Here is a 14,298-nt window from a genome sequence, read left to right on the forward strand (position 1 = left end):
CAACATTGGGTGTTTCCCAAAGGAAAAGCTCTCCCTCTTCACTGAAGGCTTTGTTATTTTGGAACGAGACACAAAGGAGTCACAAACTGAGCTTGCCTATGGTTTGCTTGTTTTTTCAATTTTTTGTCGCTTTTATGTATAGAAAAGAAAAAGGCACACGCATACACACAGAGCATCCCCTTATTGACAATCTCACCCCCCTTCTTCTTCATCAAGCAATAGGGCTCTGCACTGGACAGAGTTGGGCAAAATTTCAGACTTAGTAAAGATAGCGTCGGGGTTCGTTCAGCTCCACTGAGCCCCCTTCTCCCGGAGGGCGCGAGTTCTGTAATTGTCACAAGGCTATCATGACCCTGACTTCGTTTTTGTAGAGGTCAGGAATCACCCCCAGCGGGGACTGGACCATCTTGACGCTGGTTTTCCCAAAGAGTTTCTGCTCGTACTGGATGAGCTGCTGCCAAAAGCCGTTGTTGGGCCGGACGATGGGCCGGCAGCACTTGACCCAGGCGTGGGCGTTTGCCAGAGACATCGAGTGGTACTTCATCAGGTAGGCGATGCACAGGGCGGCGGAGCGGCTGACGCCCGCAGCGCAGTGAACTAGTGTCCGGCCTTGGTTTGATTCCACGGCGCGGATCTTATCGGCTACGGGGTCAAAGAAGTCCAAAAGGCGGGACGAGGGGCAGTCTGTTATGGGGACGTGGATGTAGTAAATGTCTGGGAAGTAAGTGTTGACCACCTCCACCGAAACGTTGATAACTGTGGTGATCTGGTTGGCGTAGAGGAAGAGTTTGTTGTTGGCGGCCTCGCCATTACTGAGGAACAGGCTGTTTGTGATCCGGGAAAGGCCGTAGACAGACGGGTGCCTGAGTATGATAGGGATGGTTCCAAACACTGCATTCATCAAGGCGAACTTTAGACATCAGCTACGACAGGAAGCATCATTCTTGCTCGCTATGCTTTAGGGAGGCAAATGAGGCTTCCAGTTAGACAACAAGGAAAAAGGAACCAGAAGCTTTGCTCTTGGGAATTATAGGGACAGAACTACCTAAATTGTATAGAAACTTACTCATGTATGCGACTACAGCGGCAAGAATGTTACATGCCCAAAAATGGAAAGAAGAAGAAGTCCCAGCAAAGGAAGAATGGATACAAAAACTTATGGAATATGCAGCAATGGCAAAACTGACCGGAAGAGTAAGAAATCAAGATAACAAGCTTTTTATAAAAGAATGGAAATGGTTTATTGAATATTTACAGATACATTGTAAACAGATAAAAACACTGGCAGGATTATTGTACTAACCTGCAGTTTCATAAGAGTATACAGTGGTACCTTGGTACTCAAATGGTTTGGCTTCCGAACAAATCGGCTCCCAAATGCCACAAACCCGGAAGTGAGTGTTCTGGTTTGTGAACGTTTTTTGGAAGCCAAATGTCTGAACGCGGCTTCCGTGACTTCTGAATGAGTGCAGGAAGCTCCTGCAGCCAATTGGATGCTGCACCTTGGTTTTTGAACAGTTTTGGGAGTTGATCGGACTCCCGTAACGGATTAAGTTTGAGAACCAAGGTACCACTGTATATTTAAAGAAGATGAATAAATGAGCAAATTAAGTTAATTTGGATGTGCAGAAGATATTAAAAATAAATTTAAGGAACTGCAGAAAGAGGGGGAAGGAAGTCAAGTTTTGAAATGTCAAAAGGATTGTAAAATCAGAGAAATGTATAAATCTGAAAAATATAAATATATTTTAGAAAAAATAGACAATGAGGAAAAAGGCAAACTGAATGTGTGATATCCAGCAGTGGCTATCGCCAGGGTTTTTAGTTTTTTTTTACCTCCCTGGTAGGCACTATCACCATTCTAAGAGAACAAGGGAGAAATTATTGGTGAGTTCCTAGCACCTCATTTTCTAGAAAAATAGTACTAGCTATTGCTCAGTGTTGGGAATTATTCGTAAAGCATTAGGATTAAAGATGTGAACGCACTGAAGAAGAAAAAGAATACCTGCCAATTGTTCTGGTTTCCCTTGCAGAGAACAGGGCTGGAGGAACCTGCAGATCTCCAAATGTTGTTGGACTACAACTCCCATCAACCCTGGCAATTAGCCCTGCTGGCTGATGGAGGTCAGAGTCCCACTCTAGAGGAATATATGCCGTTATCTAAAAATCTTGCAAATCTTGCCAAAGTTACCAGGGAAAGCAGCAGCACTTTGTGTACCTGTACCTTTGCCTGTACCTGTATATATTCCTGGTCAAACACCACCGGCATCTATCGTGGCCCCCAGACACACTGATTCAGGAAGTCGTTTGATTCTTGAACATCATAGTCTTTCAATAATGTCTAAAAGGAGAAAAAGACATTGAAAACTTGGAGCTATTTCAAATAAAGTTCTTTGTAGCCAGTCCTAGCTCTCCACACCCTTAACAAACCACAGTTCCCAGGATTCTTGGGTGGTTGGAGCCATGATGACTACCGTATTTTTCACTCTATAAGACGCACCAGACCATAAGACGCATCCAGTTTTTGGAGGAGGAAAATAAGAAAAAAAAAATCTGAATACCAGAAGCCAGAATAGCAAGAGGGATCACTGTGCAGCGAAAGCAGCAATCCCTCTTGCTGTTCTGGCTTCTGGGATAGCTGCACAGCCTGCATTCACTCCATAAGACGCACACACATTTCCCCTAACTTTTTAGGAGGGAAAAAGTGAGTCTTATAGAGCCAAAAATACGGTATTTAAAGTGGAACAATACTGCTTTAAATGTATAGTGCATAATACAAGTAAAAGTGGGAGGGAGGGAAGGTTAATGACTTGGAACATTTGTCGTATGAAAAGTTACTAGCAGGAACTTACAGGATATGCACCCTTTGGAAAATGAAACAGTGAGACCACCCCAAAGCTTCTGAAGATGCAAAAGCAGGATTGTTTAGGACCACCTCGCTAGCACCACAAGCGCAAATAATCGTAAATTGCATCCTAGTTAGATGCAACCCTTTAAAAGCATGGTGGTTATTTTGATTACCCTCGCCATCTTTGAATTTGCTCAGACCTGTACATTTATGTATCTATGTGTATAAATCAGCACATGCAAATTTGCATCAGGAGCCTTGCACCTTCTTCACTACCTAGAAATCAGCATTCTGCGATTCTATGTTTCTGTGAATTAAGTGTCAGAATTTAAGGACTCATTTTGAGTTCAAGGTTCCGGGCTAAATGGCCCTTCTGCTCCCCTTCTCCAGGGTTTCTGGCAAGGATCTTTGCAATCTCACCTGGAGATGCGAGGGGCTGAACTGGTGGTATGCTACTTATGGTAGCTACAACCCTTCTCCAAATCCCAAATCCTGTCAAGGCTCAGAAACTGATATGCCAGAGCAATGAGATGGCCAAATTTGCTGAACTGCTCAGCAGGGTTCTTAAAAGAGAGAGAGAGAGAGAGAGAGAGAGAGAGAGAGAGAGATTGCAAAGGGCTGCAAAGGGACCCTCTCCAAACTGAGTGAATGGGCACATATATTATCATCGGGTCTGAACAATGGTGGACTTGGGGTTTTTTCAAATTTAACAGTGCCCTGTGCAATGCCAAGATTCGGTGCCCTCCTGCCTCTCGTCTTCCATTCTAAGTTACTGTTGCAGGGGCTCCTACAGCTCCTACAGCACCCTCTTGGCTAGGTGCCCAGTGTGGGTGCACTGGTCCCTCTCCTCTAAATCCTCCTCTGGTTTGAACCAGCCTAGGAGCAACACTTTGGAGTTACAGCAGATAGCTGGATGAAGATGTCAACCCAATACAGTATATGGCAGCTTTGAAAAAGGCAGATCCCACGCTAGGGATCATTGGGAAAGGAACTGAAAACAAAACTGCCCATATCGTAATGCCAATATACAAATCTAGGATGCGGCCATATTTAGGATGCCGTGTACAATTCTGGTCGTCTCCCATCAAAAAGGGCATTGTAGAGTTGGAAAAGGTTCAGAAAGGACATTATATATATATATATATATATATATATATATATACACACACACACACACACACATACATACATACAGTGGTACTTCGGGTTAAGTACGGTACTTAATTTGTTCTGGAGGTCCGTTCTTCACCTGAAACTGTTCTTAACCTGAAGCACCACTTTAGCTAATGGGGCCTCCTGCTGCTGCCGCGCCGCCACTGCATGATTTCTGTTCTCATCCTGTGTATGTAACCCAAGGTACCACCACTCTGTGTGTGTGTGTGTGTGTGTGTGTGTGTATAAAATTAGTTTTTTGACATATCATTTTCAACAGTAATTAAACATACTTTTACATCTTATACAATTTTTTGACTTCCATCAATCCTGTCTGAAAATTTTCCAATCTAATCTCTTCGTATACATTTCTTACTTTCCCTATTACATTTAAATCTCATAACTGATCTCTCTATTCCTTTTCTACACAGAAATGACCTCTTCACGCAGCACAAACTATGGAACTCCCTGCTGCAGGAGGCAGCGACGGGCACCAACTTGGATAGCTTTCAAAGAGGATCAAACAAATTCATGGGGGAGAGGGCTGTTGATGGCTACTAGTCAAAATGGCTCTGCTATGCTTCCGCAGCCAGAGGCAGAAATGCTTCTGGAAAACCCGCAGGAGAGTACAGTGGTACCTCGGGTTATGAACTTAATTCGTTCTGGAGGTCTGTTCTTAACCTGAAACTGTTCTTAACCTGAAGCACCACTTTAGCTAATGGGGCCTCTGCTGCCGCTGCACCACTACCACGCGATTTCTGTTCTCATCCTGAAGCAAAGTGCTTAACCCGAGGTACTATTTCTGGGTTAGCGGAGTCTGTGACCTGAAGCGTATGTAACCCGAGGTACCACTGTATTCTTGGGATCAGATCCTGCTCCCCACTCAGGCCTCAGGTTGGCCACTGTGAGAAGAGGATGCTGGTCTAGATGGCAGGATCCAGCAGGCTCTCCTTTCGTTGTTATGGCCATTCAGAGATACAGTGGTACCTCGGGTTACATACGCTTCAGGTTACATATGCTTCAGGTTACAGACTCCGCTAACCCAGAAATAGCACCTTGGGTTAAGAACTTTGCTTCAGGATGAGAACAGAAATTGTGCTCTGGTGGCGTGGTGGCAGCAGGAGGCCCCACTAGCTAAAGTGGTGCTTCAGGTTAAGAACAGTTTCAGGTTAAGTACGGACCTCCGGAACGAATTAAGTACTTAACCCGAGGTACCACTATAGACTGCCTTTGGACATGGAGGTTCTTACCCCCCCCCCATCCTTCCCTGACTTTGGGACTGGATTCTTGAGCATCACTTCCTCCGCGCCCCACTCGCCCCACCAAAACCCCTTCTCGACCTGGCGACGGGGAGCTCTCCTTACCCACCGCCCACCCCCAGACGCTTCCTGCGGTGCCCCCTCGTCGTCGTCGTCCTCCTGCTTCAGAAGCAGCGGCAACGAGAAAGCATCGAGCCCTTCCAAGCCCCGGGGCCGGTTTCCAGGGCAACTCTGAACGCCCGATCCCATTGTGACCTCCGCTCCCTCCAGCGGGGAGGCATTGCCCAGCCATGGCTCAGCGCAGTCCGGTCCAGTCCCCGGTCAGGGGAGGCGCCATGGAGGCGGGGAAGCCCGAGGACGCCCCGCCGGCCGTGGTCACTTTCTTCCAGCCCCACGTCGGCGGCCAAGTGCTGGTGCTTTTCAGGTAAAGGGGGTGGGTGGGTGGGGGGAGCGGGGCAAGCCCCCCCCCCAGGGCACAGGGAGGTAGGGGATGGGCTTCACTCGTGACACCCTCCCCTCTCAATCAGGAGTTTGCCCCGTTTTGCCTCTGAACATGTGCAGAGTTCTTTTCCTCCCCGAAAGGGGAAAATACTTTTTTGGGGCACAGGGAGGTAGGGGAGGGGCTTCACTCGTGACACCCTCCCCTCTCAATCAGGAGTTTGCCACCTTTTGCCTCTGAACATGTGCAGAGTTCTTTTCCTCCCCGAAAGGGGAAAATACTTTTTTGGGGCACAGGGAGGTAGGGGAGGGGCTTCACTCGTGACACCCTCCCCTTTCAATCAGGAGTTTGCCACCTTTTGCCTCTGAACATGTGCAGAGTTATTTTCCTCCCTGAAAGGGGAAAATAAATTTTTTTGGGGGGGTCCCTCTTTCGCAAATGTAAATATTGCACAGTCCCGATGAAGGGCCCTTGAACATGTGCAGAGTTCTTTCGTTCCCTGACAGAAGACGGAAGAGGCATTGTTTTGCTTTCCCCCCATTGTGTCTGCATGAATTGCATGCCATGTTCAGGGGTAGTAAGGCAGCCCCCAGTGACATGCCTCTGAGCATTTGCAGAGCTATTTTGCTTCAGGAGGGAAGAAGGGTTTATCTGTTGTTCCTCACATATAAAGCTTGTTTATGTGTCTCCTTTAGGGGTTGCAAGGCAGCTTCTCTGAGAGTTTTTTCGTTGAAAGAAGAGGAAAGAGGGTTGGGGGGGGGTTGTCTTTCCACAAACATAAAGTTTTATATTATGTGTATGTAAAAAATAATATTCTCTGTCATGCGTATGGCAGTTGCTTTTGGTTAAAACAAAAAACTAGTGACCCAGAAACAGATCTCGCAACATCTTTTATCCTGGGCATTTTCACAGCACTTTGCATATGCTCTTGAAATCCTTACAATAACCTTGCAATGTATATCAGTATAAATATTGTTCAGATATTGCAGAGGGCCTGAGACTAAGAAAGAAAGAAGGCCTGACTTTTCTATAAGTCACGAGGTTAGAAAGACAAGGTTCGAACCAGGGACTGCCTTGTTTATTTAAATCTTAACATGTTTATTTGCTCCCCCCCCCCAAAGAGGCTTACAAAAATAAGAAGGCAGCTATATCAGTGTTGCAGGAAAAAGATAAAAACACATTCAAATCTTCCATAACATAATATTTCAGCCTTCATCCAGTGAGCAGGAGAAAATGGCTCATGGAAAATTAACTTGCATGTGGTTCAGCCTCCTCCTAGCTCCTAGAATACACCAGTGTGAAGAGACAGTGTGGTGTAATGGTTATAGTGCCAGACTATGACCTGGGAGACCAGGGTTCAAATCCTTACTCAGCCACAATGAAGCTCACTGGGTGACCGCAGGCCAGTCGCTGTCTCTCAGCCTAACCTATCTCACAGGGTTGTTGTGATGGTAAAATCTGGATTAAGGAGAACCATGTGTACTACCTTGAGCTCCCTGAGGTATATAAATGTATGAAATAAAAAAGTGCTAGGCCTACAGGTGGATATTCCTAAATTGGTGGTATTTACTCCCTTAATTTTGGAGGGAGGCAGTAGCAAATGCGGTTCTAACCAGGCGCCTTTCCCCCGTGCAGTTTGCTCAGTGGCAGCGAAGCCGTTTTAAAGAGGTTCTTACCCAAGAGTCATCTTTCTAAGGTGATCATTCGTGACAACATCAGTGTCCAGAGAGTGCACGATATCAAGGTACATCTCACTACTGAACCTCCTTACCTGAGCCTTCCTGCTTGTGTTACATTTCAAATGCAAGAGAATGTTTCTTTAGGCTGGTGAGCCAAATAGCTATTGTGTATCTGGGAAATTGTTTGTTTACCTCTATCTCTTTTATGTTCAAGAAGCTCCCTTTGTGTCAATGGAGGAAGAAGGCGTTCTGTGCACACAATGTCCTTGCAAATCAACTCCATCCACAGGAATGAGCAGAGTTGTGGAGGTGGAAAGAGCTCCACATGGCTCCCGAACCAGGAATACTTTGGCTGCATTTGCACAGCGGTTTATCCCATTTCCCCAGAGCTTCCCTGTTAATCTCAGCATTATATTTGAGCTTTCATACAACGCAAAAGCCACTTCTGGAAAACTAATAGAATACAGTGCAGATTGGGCATTTTGTTTCCATGTTTTTGAGCCCCTGAAAATGTGTTTGCAGCCCCCAGTTTACCTGGAAAATTGTGGGAGTAAAGCAATGAAATTTGGGGTAGTATACTGGCATATGTCCACCCCCCTGCTCTTTTAATGGGGGAAATAGAAGCACACATATGTGGAAAGGGCGGTGGCGGCAGCGGGGCAGTTAATGACATTATCCAGTGACATGCACGTCTGAATGCACCCCTAGGTTACACAACTGGATTTTGTGTTCAAGCACAACAAACCCGCTTCTGACCAGGTAGAGTGGCATGAATTTCACGCACAAGCTCTGATTGGCTGAGTAGTTTGTAGGGCTTTTCCTTCTGTATGTTTGGCTATATGTCTCCCATGAATGGAGAAAGACAGAACCTCTCTGTTCCTTAATCCTCAGATTATGCACCGGTTTGGTTCAGCTTGCTTAGAGTGTTATTAAGACTTTTCTCTCTGGACTTTTGTCTGTGTTTATTTAAGTGACTTTGCTAACAGTTGCTTCTGATTTCTTAAAGCTCAAGCACATTGAAGAAAGCAAAAGGAAGATGGGCAATCTCTTTGACCAGATGATGAAGAAGTTTGTGCATGACCAGCAGAAGAAAATGAACCGCTGGAAGAAGGAATATGGCCACTACCAGAGAATGCTGGAAAAGATTGACCAGAGGGCCTGGCTCAAAGCCCACACCTCAACCTTTGCACTGCCGGAGCTAACAAAGGCCAAGGATGTCACAGGATGGAAAAATGTGAACCTGCCACAGCAAAACAGGCTTAGGTAACTTGAGTGACCATGAGCTAAAGGAGTGGCTTCATGGTTCCACTTGGCACAGAAAATCATCATGAAAAAGACCCATGCGTCTCCCCCCCCCCGCCCCGTAGGCTTTCCTGCTGGCTTGTCTCATTAGGATAATGGAATTAAAGTTAATACAAGGCCTTCACAGCATTCATGTGGCACAAATGTTTCTGTTGTAGGCCTTTAATTGGATTTTTTTTTGATGTTCAGAGGGCTTTACAGTGTTTTTGCAGGTCCAGCCTTACCATTAGGCAAAATGCAGCAGCAGATTTTGGGTGTTATGGAAAAGTAGCAAATTGTTAGCTATTGACCCATTTATTATTATTGTATTCTTACTGACAGGAAGGGGGAAAGGTGCTTGTGGGTTGGTTTGGATTTTTTTGCCTCAGGTGCTAAAATACCTCAGTTTGGCCTTGGACGCTTTGCAACTTGATTTGGGGTGGGAGGGGGCACCAGGCTGTTCTATCTCAAGTGGCATAATGTCTTGGACTGTCCTGGTCTTTTGGTTCTCTGCAACCTGTTATTCCCTGTTTACAGATAGTTGATTGACTAAGGCCTAAGGTGAGCCTGTGACCATGGGGGGGGGGGGTATTTGAACCAGCTTGTCCAGATCGATTGGATGTTTCCAAAATAAGATGCATTTGGAAAGTGCATTGAAATGGAACATGCTGGGTCCGTGGGGTCCTTTTCTGCAGGTTGGTGTTCTGGTATGCAGCTGGCTGGCAAAATTTGCATGGAACTACACAACACCCCCATTCCCAAACACCAGTTCTATCTGCATTGCAGCCAAGGTTGTGCATAGCACACCTTGAAGGAGACAGAAGTACCTGGGTTTATTTAGTGTCTGTACCCTGCTCTTTAGTCACAAAGACTCCCATGGCAGCTTACAAACAATCAGATATAACTGTCACTGTCTGCAGGCCTACAACGTAAAATACATGGCACACAAGGAAAGAAGTATAGGGATGGAAGAGGAAGAGAGCAAACCCAAGAGCACTTCTTAAAGTAAAAAAGTAGTTGTTATAATGACCAACTGGAAACAGTTCAGCGGCCAGAGATGCTTGATGAAGCTGGTCTTAGGAACACAGGAAGCTGCCTTATACAAAGTCAGGCAGGCCATTGGTCCATCTTGCTCAGTAATATCTACAATGACTGGCACACACCATGAATAAATGTATACATCTGTATCATGTCTCTGCTTACCTGCCTTTCTTCCTTAAACTAAAACCCCTTGATGATGTAGTCTTTTCTCAATCTGCCGGACACACAAACAATTTAGCACCCTCCTCTTCATGTCGAGCAGGCAGCAACAGCCGTCCAGTGGTGAGCCTCCAGGAATCCCTGAACTTGAATCCTCTTATACCACTCACATAGAGAAACTACTAATAAGTACTTCTTTTATTTATTTCTCTATGTGGCCAAAAGATGCAGCTAGCTATCAGCAGAGATGTCTGATGAGCTAAATAGGCAATGAATGGTGTCCTTTATGTTTACTCTAGAGATAAACTGGCTTCCATCTGAAAAGCATCCAGCAGATGCAGACACCTGACTTGCAAAAGCAATAAAGATCTAATTAATTTCTGTGACATACATTTGCAAGGGATTAAGACAAGATGATATTGCCTACATTGATCATCTGTGCTAAAGGGGCAGTCTCATATGGTAAAATTGGTCTGTACACAACTGAGCTGAGATTGGCAAGGAGAATTTTCTCATCTGACATCACAACAGGCTGCTAGCAGAATACACATTTTTGTGTGTGCATCTCACACACATGCACAGAAAACTGGACAGCTGACTGCCTTCCAATAATGGTTCTGTTCTCTCAGGTGCCAGCCACCAGCTTATGGATATCCTGGCTCAAGTTCGCACTAAAAGACAGCATCAGGACTGACTGCAAATTGCCTCTTAGTGCCTGAAATAGTGACTTGCCTGCTAGTGATTCTGCTAATGCCCATACTAGGCACAAACCCTGCCTGCAGTGTTCTTGTCTGTTTTCGGCATCATTCTGGGTGAAGTCTCTTCCTGTCCCTTGATCATCCAGAAAGAAAGGAAAGTGCAGGACCTAGGTGACTGGAGATATGGTGGCCACAACTCCTGTGAGGCACCAACTCACTTGCAGGTTTGAAGCCCTATCCCCAGAACTATAATGGTTGTTGCTCCTGACTTGTTCTAGCTCCCAGTGCTCCCAGGTCAGACCTAAATGAGCCTGGTAGGTGGGCCACTGTTGCTTACCAGGAGGGGCAAAGCAGTGCACAGGTTGGCATGTGCCAAATAAAGTAAGAAGCAAAGTTCACTGGATAAGCCCAAGGAGCCATCTAGTATAGCGCCCTGTTCTCACAGTCAAGCAGGACTCAATCACAGGAGCCCTGTCCTCTCCTGTGGCTTCCAGCAGCGGATACTCAGAAGCATTACTGCGTCCGACCACGGAGGCAGACTATAGTCATTGTGGCTAGTAGCTGTTAATAGGCTTATCCTCTATGAATCTGTCTAATCCTCTATTAAAGACACCCAGGCTGGATGGGCTTTGCTGGCACATTTGCACTGCGCCAATCTCCTTTTCACCTTGTCCCCTTACTGTAAGCAACAGTGACCCCTCCTGCAGTTGTTTCCTCCGACCGGCCTTCAATCCTGTAGCTGGGACTTAGGGCTCACAAGGGGTGAGGCAGGCTGAGTTGGACGGATTCAGTTGGAAGTAAGCCCAGACATAACAAGTCAGGGCAGGGCAAGCCTGGTGACTCGGCCACGGCATTCTCTGGGGATCAGCAGTCAGGACCATGGATAGCTCCAGGTACATTGTGTACGCAACCCGTAGGATGCAGCCTTAGCAAAGGATTCTCTGGTGAGATCCCCCCACAACATCTGTAGTGACGTGTCCACACACACATTTTACCACACCTCTCTTTTGCAGAACTGTAAAACTGTGTGAGAAAATGTAGAGTCAGGTATCGTCTGGATGGAGTGACAGTTTAGCACAGTTTAGATGTGTGTTTCATGTACAGTGGAACCTTGGTTGTTGAATGCTGCTTCGGAAGTCGAACGTTTCAGCTTTCAAACGCCAAAAACCCAGAAGTGAATGCTTCCATTTTTCAAATATTTGATGTACGTTCTTAGAATGTACAGTAATTGTTTAAAACATTTTTTACTTAATTCTTTGATTATAACTATTTTAACTACTTCTCACGTGTGATGCATTAATATTTCTGACTTTTAAAACTTATATATTCATACAAACACCATTTTTATTTTTTATCAAAACATACTTTCTTAAGCTTGCTTCCCGGTGCGTTCCTTTTCCCTTTTTTAGATTGTAACCCTGAAGGCAGCGACTGTTTTGTTTAAAACTGACTGGATTTAGGGCTCTTTATATATAAATGTGTAATAAATGACATATAACTAATTTATTTATTTTTTGTATAAGCTTTCCCTTGCGTCATCCTGGCCACGTCGCCAGACGAAGCTTTTGCCGCCCTGTCACCTGAGGTAACAGCGTGGCAAAATGGCCGCCGGCGCCTCCACCTGGACAGCGAACCGTTGAGCCTCGAGCAGCTTCCCGCCTTTTTTTTATTCTAATCAAGCGGCGTCCGCATCCCTATTCCTTGATTGGCGCCTTGCCGGCCCCGCCCCCTTTCCATTCCCCGCCCTCCGCCTTCCACACAACTCCCGCGAGATCTCCGACCCTCAGGCAGCCCGACGAGCCTCGCAGACGAGGCGCACGTGATCCGGGAGCCGTTCGGCGCCCTCGCCGTAGGAGAGGGGAAAGAACAGAACGCGGGGCGCCGCTGTCGTAGCGGCCGCGTCACGCCGCTCCCTCGGGTGGGGTGGCGCGTCACATGGCCAGGAGCGGAGGGGCGCGGCCTGCCGCCGTCACGTGTCGCGCGGCCCCGCCCCCTCGCTAGCCCTGGCGGCGGCGCTGAGGCGAAGCAGCCAGGAGGAGGAGCGGCCGGGCGCAGCCTCAGCGGCGGCGTCGCCTATGGGGAAGACAGCCGCGCCGCTGTGCAGCGCCGGCACCCGCGGGCTGGTCTCCCTGCTCAGCGCCGTCCCTTGCCTGGCCTGCAAGCAGCCCCCTCGCCGCCCTCCTCCTCCCCCCGCCCTCCTCGTCGCCATGAGCCTGGCCGGCGCCACCACCCTCGAGGGGCCCTTGCCCTCCACCCCCGCGACCACCCCGACCTCGGCCGGCCCCGGGCCCGACACGTACAAAGGCTGGCTCTTCAAGTGGACCAACTACCTGAAGGGCTACCAGCGCCGCTGGTTCGTGCTTAGCAACGGGCTGCTCAGCTACTACAGGTACCGTGGTACACTTTTTTTGCCCGGGCATTCCTTTGCTAACGTTTGTGAGTGCGTGAACTTTAGGGGCAGTGTGGTAGAAAGGGGGAGCAGGTGCTTGTGGGGGCGCGAGTACTGCGGTGCTGCAGACTAGGGGGTAGGAGAAGTCGACGTGGCCCGTTACTAGTAGTATTACGGTAACGCTGTCTAATGTATGGCACTCGAGAGAGGGGGTCGTGGTCGTGTGACATGGGTGCTGTGCAGCTGCTACGATAACTCAGATGATTTCCGAATACTGCTGATGCTCCCACCCCCAATAACTCACCAGCAACAACCTGCCACCCAGAGTGATCCTTAGTTCGATGGAAGAGCATCTGATTTGCGTGCAAAAAGTCCCCTGTTCAATCCCTGGCCTGTGTAGGTAGGACTAGGAGAGACTCCTGTCTAAAATCCCAGAGAGTCACTGCCGGTCAGTGCAGACAGTACTGACTTAGATGGACCAATGTGTCTGACTCATAGAATCCTAGAATTGTAGAGTTGGAAGGGACCGCCAAGGATCATCTATTTCAACCCCATGCAATGCAGGAATCAGTGGCCATAGCTCAATGGTAGAGCACCTGTTTTACATGCAGAATGTCCCAGCTTCAATCCCTGCCATCACCAGGTAGGGCTAGGAGAAGCTCCCTTTCTGAAATCTTGGAGAGCTGCTACCACTCACTGTAGGCAGTGCAAAGCTGTGTGGGCCAGTGACCTGACTCCATATAAAGCTGCCTTCTATAATAGGGAAAGGGTTGTAGGCAGCTCACTGTTAGAGCATGTGCTTTGCAGGCAAAAGGTCCAAGGCTCAGTCCCCAGTAGCATCTCCAGGTAGGTCTGAGAACGACCCCTGACTGAAACGAGAGGTGCTGTCAGTCAGTGTTGACAGGACTGAGCTAGGTGATCTGATGTATAAGGCAGGCTCCTATACCTTTTTGGGAAATTGTGTTAACGCTGTGTGTTTTTGCCTGCATGCTCAGCTACTATCTGAATTGTGACAAATGAAAGATGGAGTAGTGCAGTTTCTACAAGCAGCATGTGGTAGTGTGTCCCACCACACTGTAAAACATGCCTTCAATGTAGGTCTCTTGTCTGTTGAATTAGTAGCTGCAGTCAGAGTACCAGTTGGGTTAGTGGAGGGATCATCCTGAAAATTCCTGGTGTTTTTAGCGCTTCAGGTGAAGGCACTTTGCAATAACAGTAACAAGAAGAAACTAGTTCCTGCCTGCAGGAGTTTATGGTCTAAGCTTCAGCAGCTGGGAAAACAGGGAAGGGAGGGGAGTGGCAGGGTAACAAAACAAATACAAGAAAAAAGGGGGGAGGATACAATGAGAACGG

General features: G+C 47.3%; 3 protein-coding genes across 7 annotated transcripts in view; 2 read left to right on the plus strand and 1 right to left on the minus strand.

Moving 5' to 3' along the window:
* Nucleotides 1-97: 97 nt before the first annotated feature.
* Nucleotides 98-5,483, minus strand: DUSP18 (dual specificity phosphatase 18). Of its 4 annotated transcripts, none has more exons than XM_080986519.1 (3): nt 5,369-5,483; nt 2,237-2,341; nt 98-956 (listed from the first exon to the last, which is right to left on the minus strand). In XM_080986519.1, exon 3 carries the CDS (start codon nt 899-901, stop codon nt 335-337), a length of 567 nt encoding a protein of 188 aa, XP_080842645.1. In that variant the 5' UTR covers nt 902-956; nt 2,237-2,341; nt 5,369-5,483; the 3' UTR covers nt 98-334. The 4 variants fall into 4 exon arrangements, with proteins under 4 accessions (XP_080842645.1, XP_080842647.1, XP_080842644.1 ...); XM_080986521.1 differs by having other exon boundaries at nt 2,225-2,341; XM_080986518.1 differs by having other exon boundaries at nt 5,365-5,483.
* Nucleotides 5,484-5,524: 41 nt separating this feature from the next.
* On the plus strand, nt 5,525-8,808 carry LOC308465997 (uncharacterized protein C5orf52 homolog). Its single transcript, XM_080986527.1, has 3 exons — nt 5,525-5,683; nt 7,334-7,442; nt 8,384-8,808. Exons 1-3 carry the CDS (start codon nt 5,550-5,552, stop codon nt 8,642-8,644), a joined length of 504 nt encoding a protein of 167 aa, XP_080842653.1. The 5' UTR covers nt 5,525-5,549; the 3' UTR covers nt 8,645-8,808.
* Nucleotides 8,809-12,610: 3,802 nt separating this feature from the next.
* Nucleotides 12,611-14,298, plus strand: part of OSBP2 (oxysterol binding protein 2) — a gene marked incomplete at its 5' end in the record, with an annotated part of 155,634 nt that continues 153,946 nt past the window's right edge. For both annotated transcript variants that reach the window (XM_080986241.1, XM_080986242.1), the window contains one exon: nt 12,611-12,945. In XM_080986241.1, coding sequence (XP_080842367.1) covers nt 12,632-12,945 — 314 coding nt within the window. The remainder of the gene's footprint in view (nt 12,946-14,298) is intronic.

Source organism: Podarcis pityusensis, assembly GCF_964106645.2.
Source record: "Podarcis pityusensis genome assembly, chromosome: 16".
In the NCBI taxonomy this organism is placed as follows: domain Eukaryota; kingdom Metazoa; phylum Chordata; class Lepidosauria; order Squamata; family Lacertidae; genus Podarcis; species Podarcis pityusensis.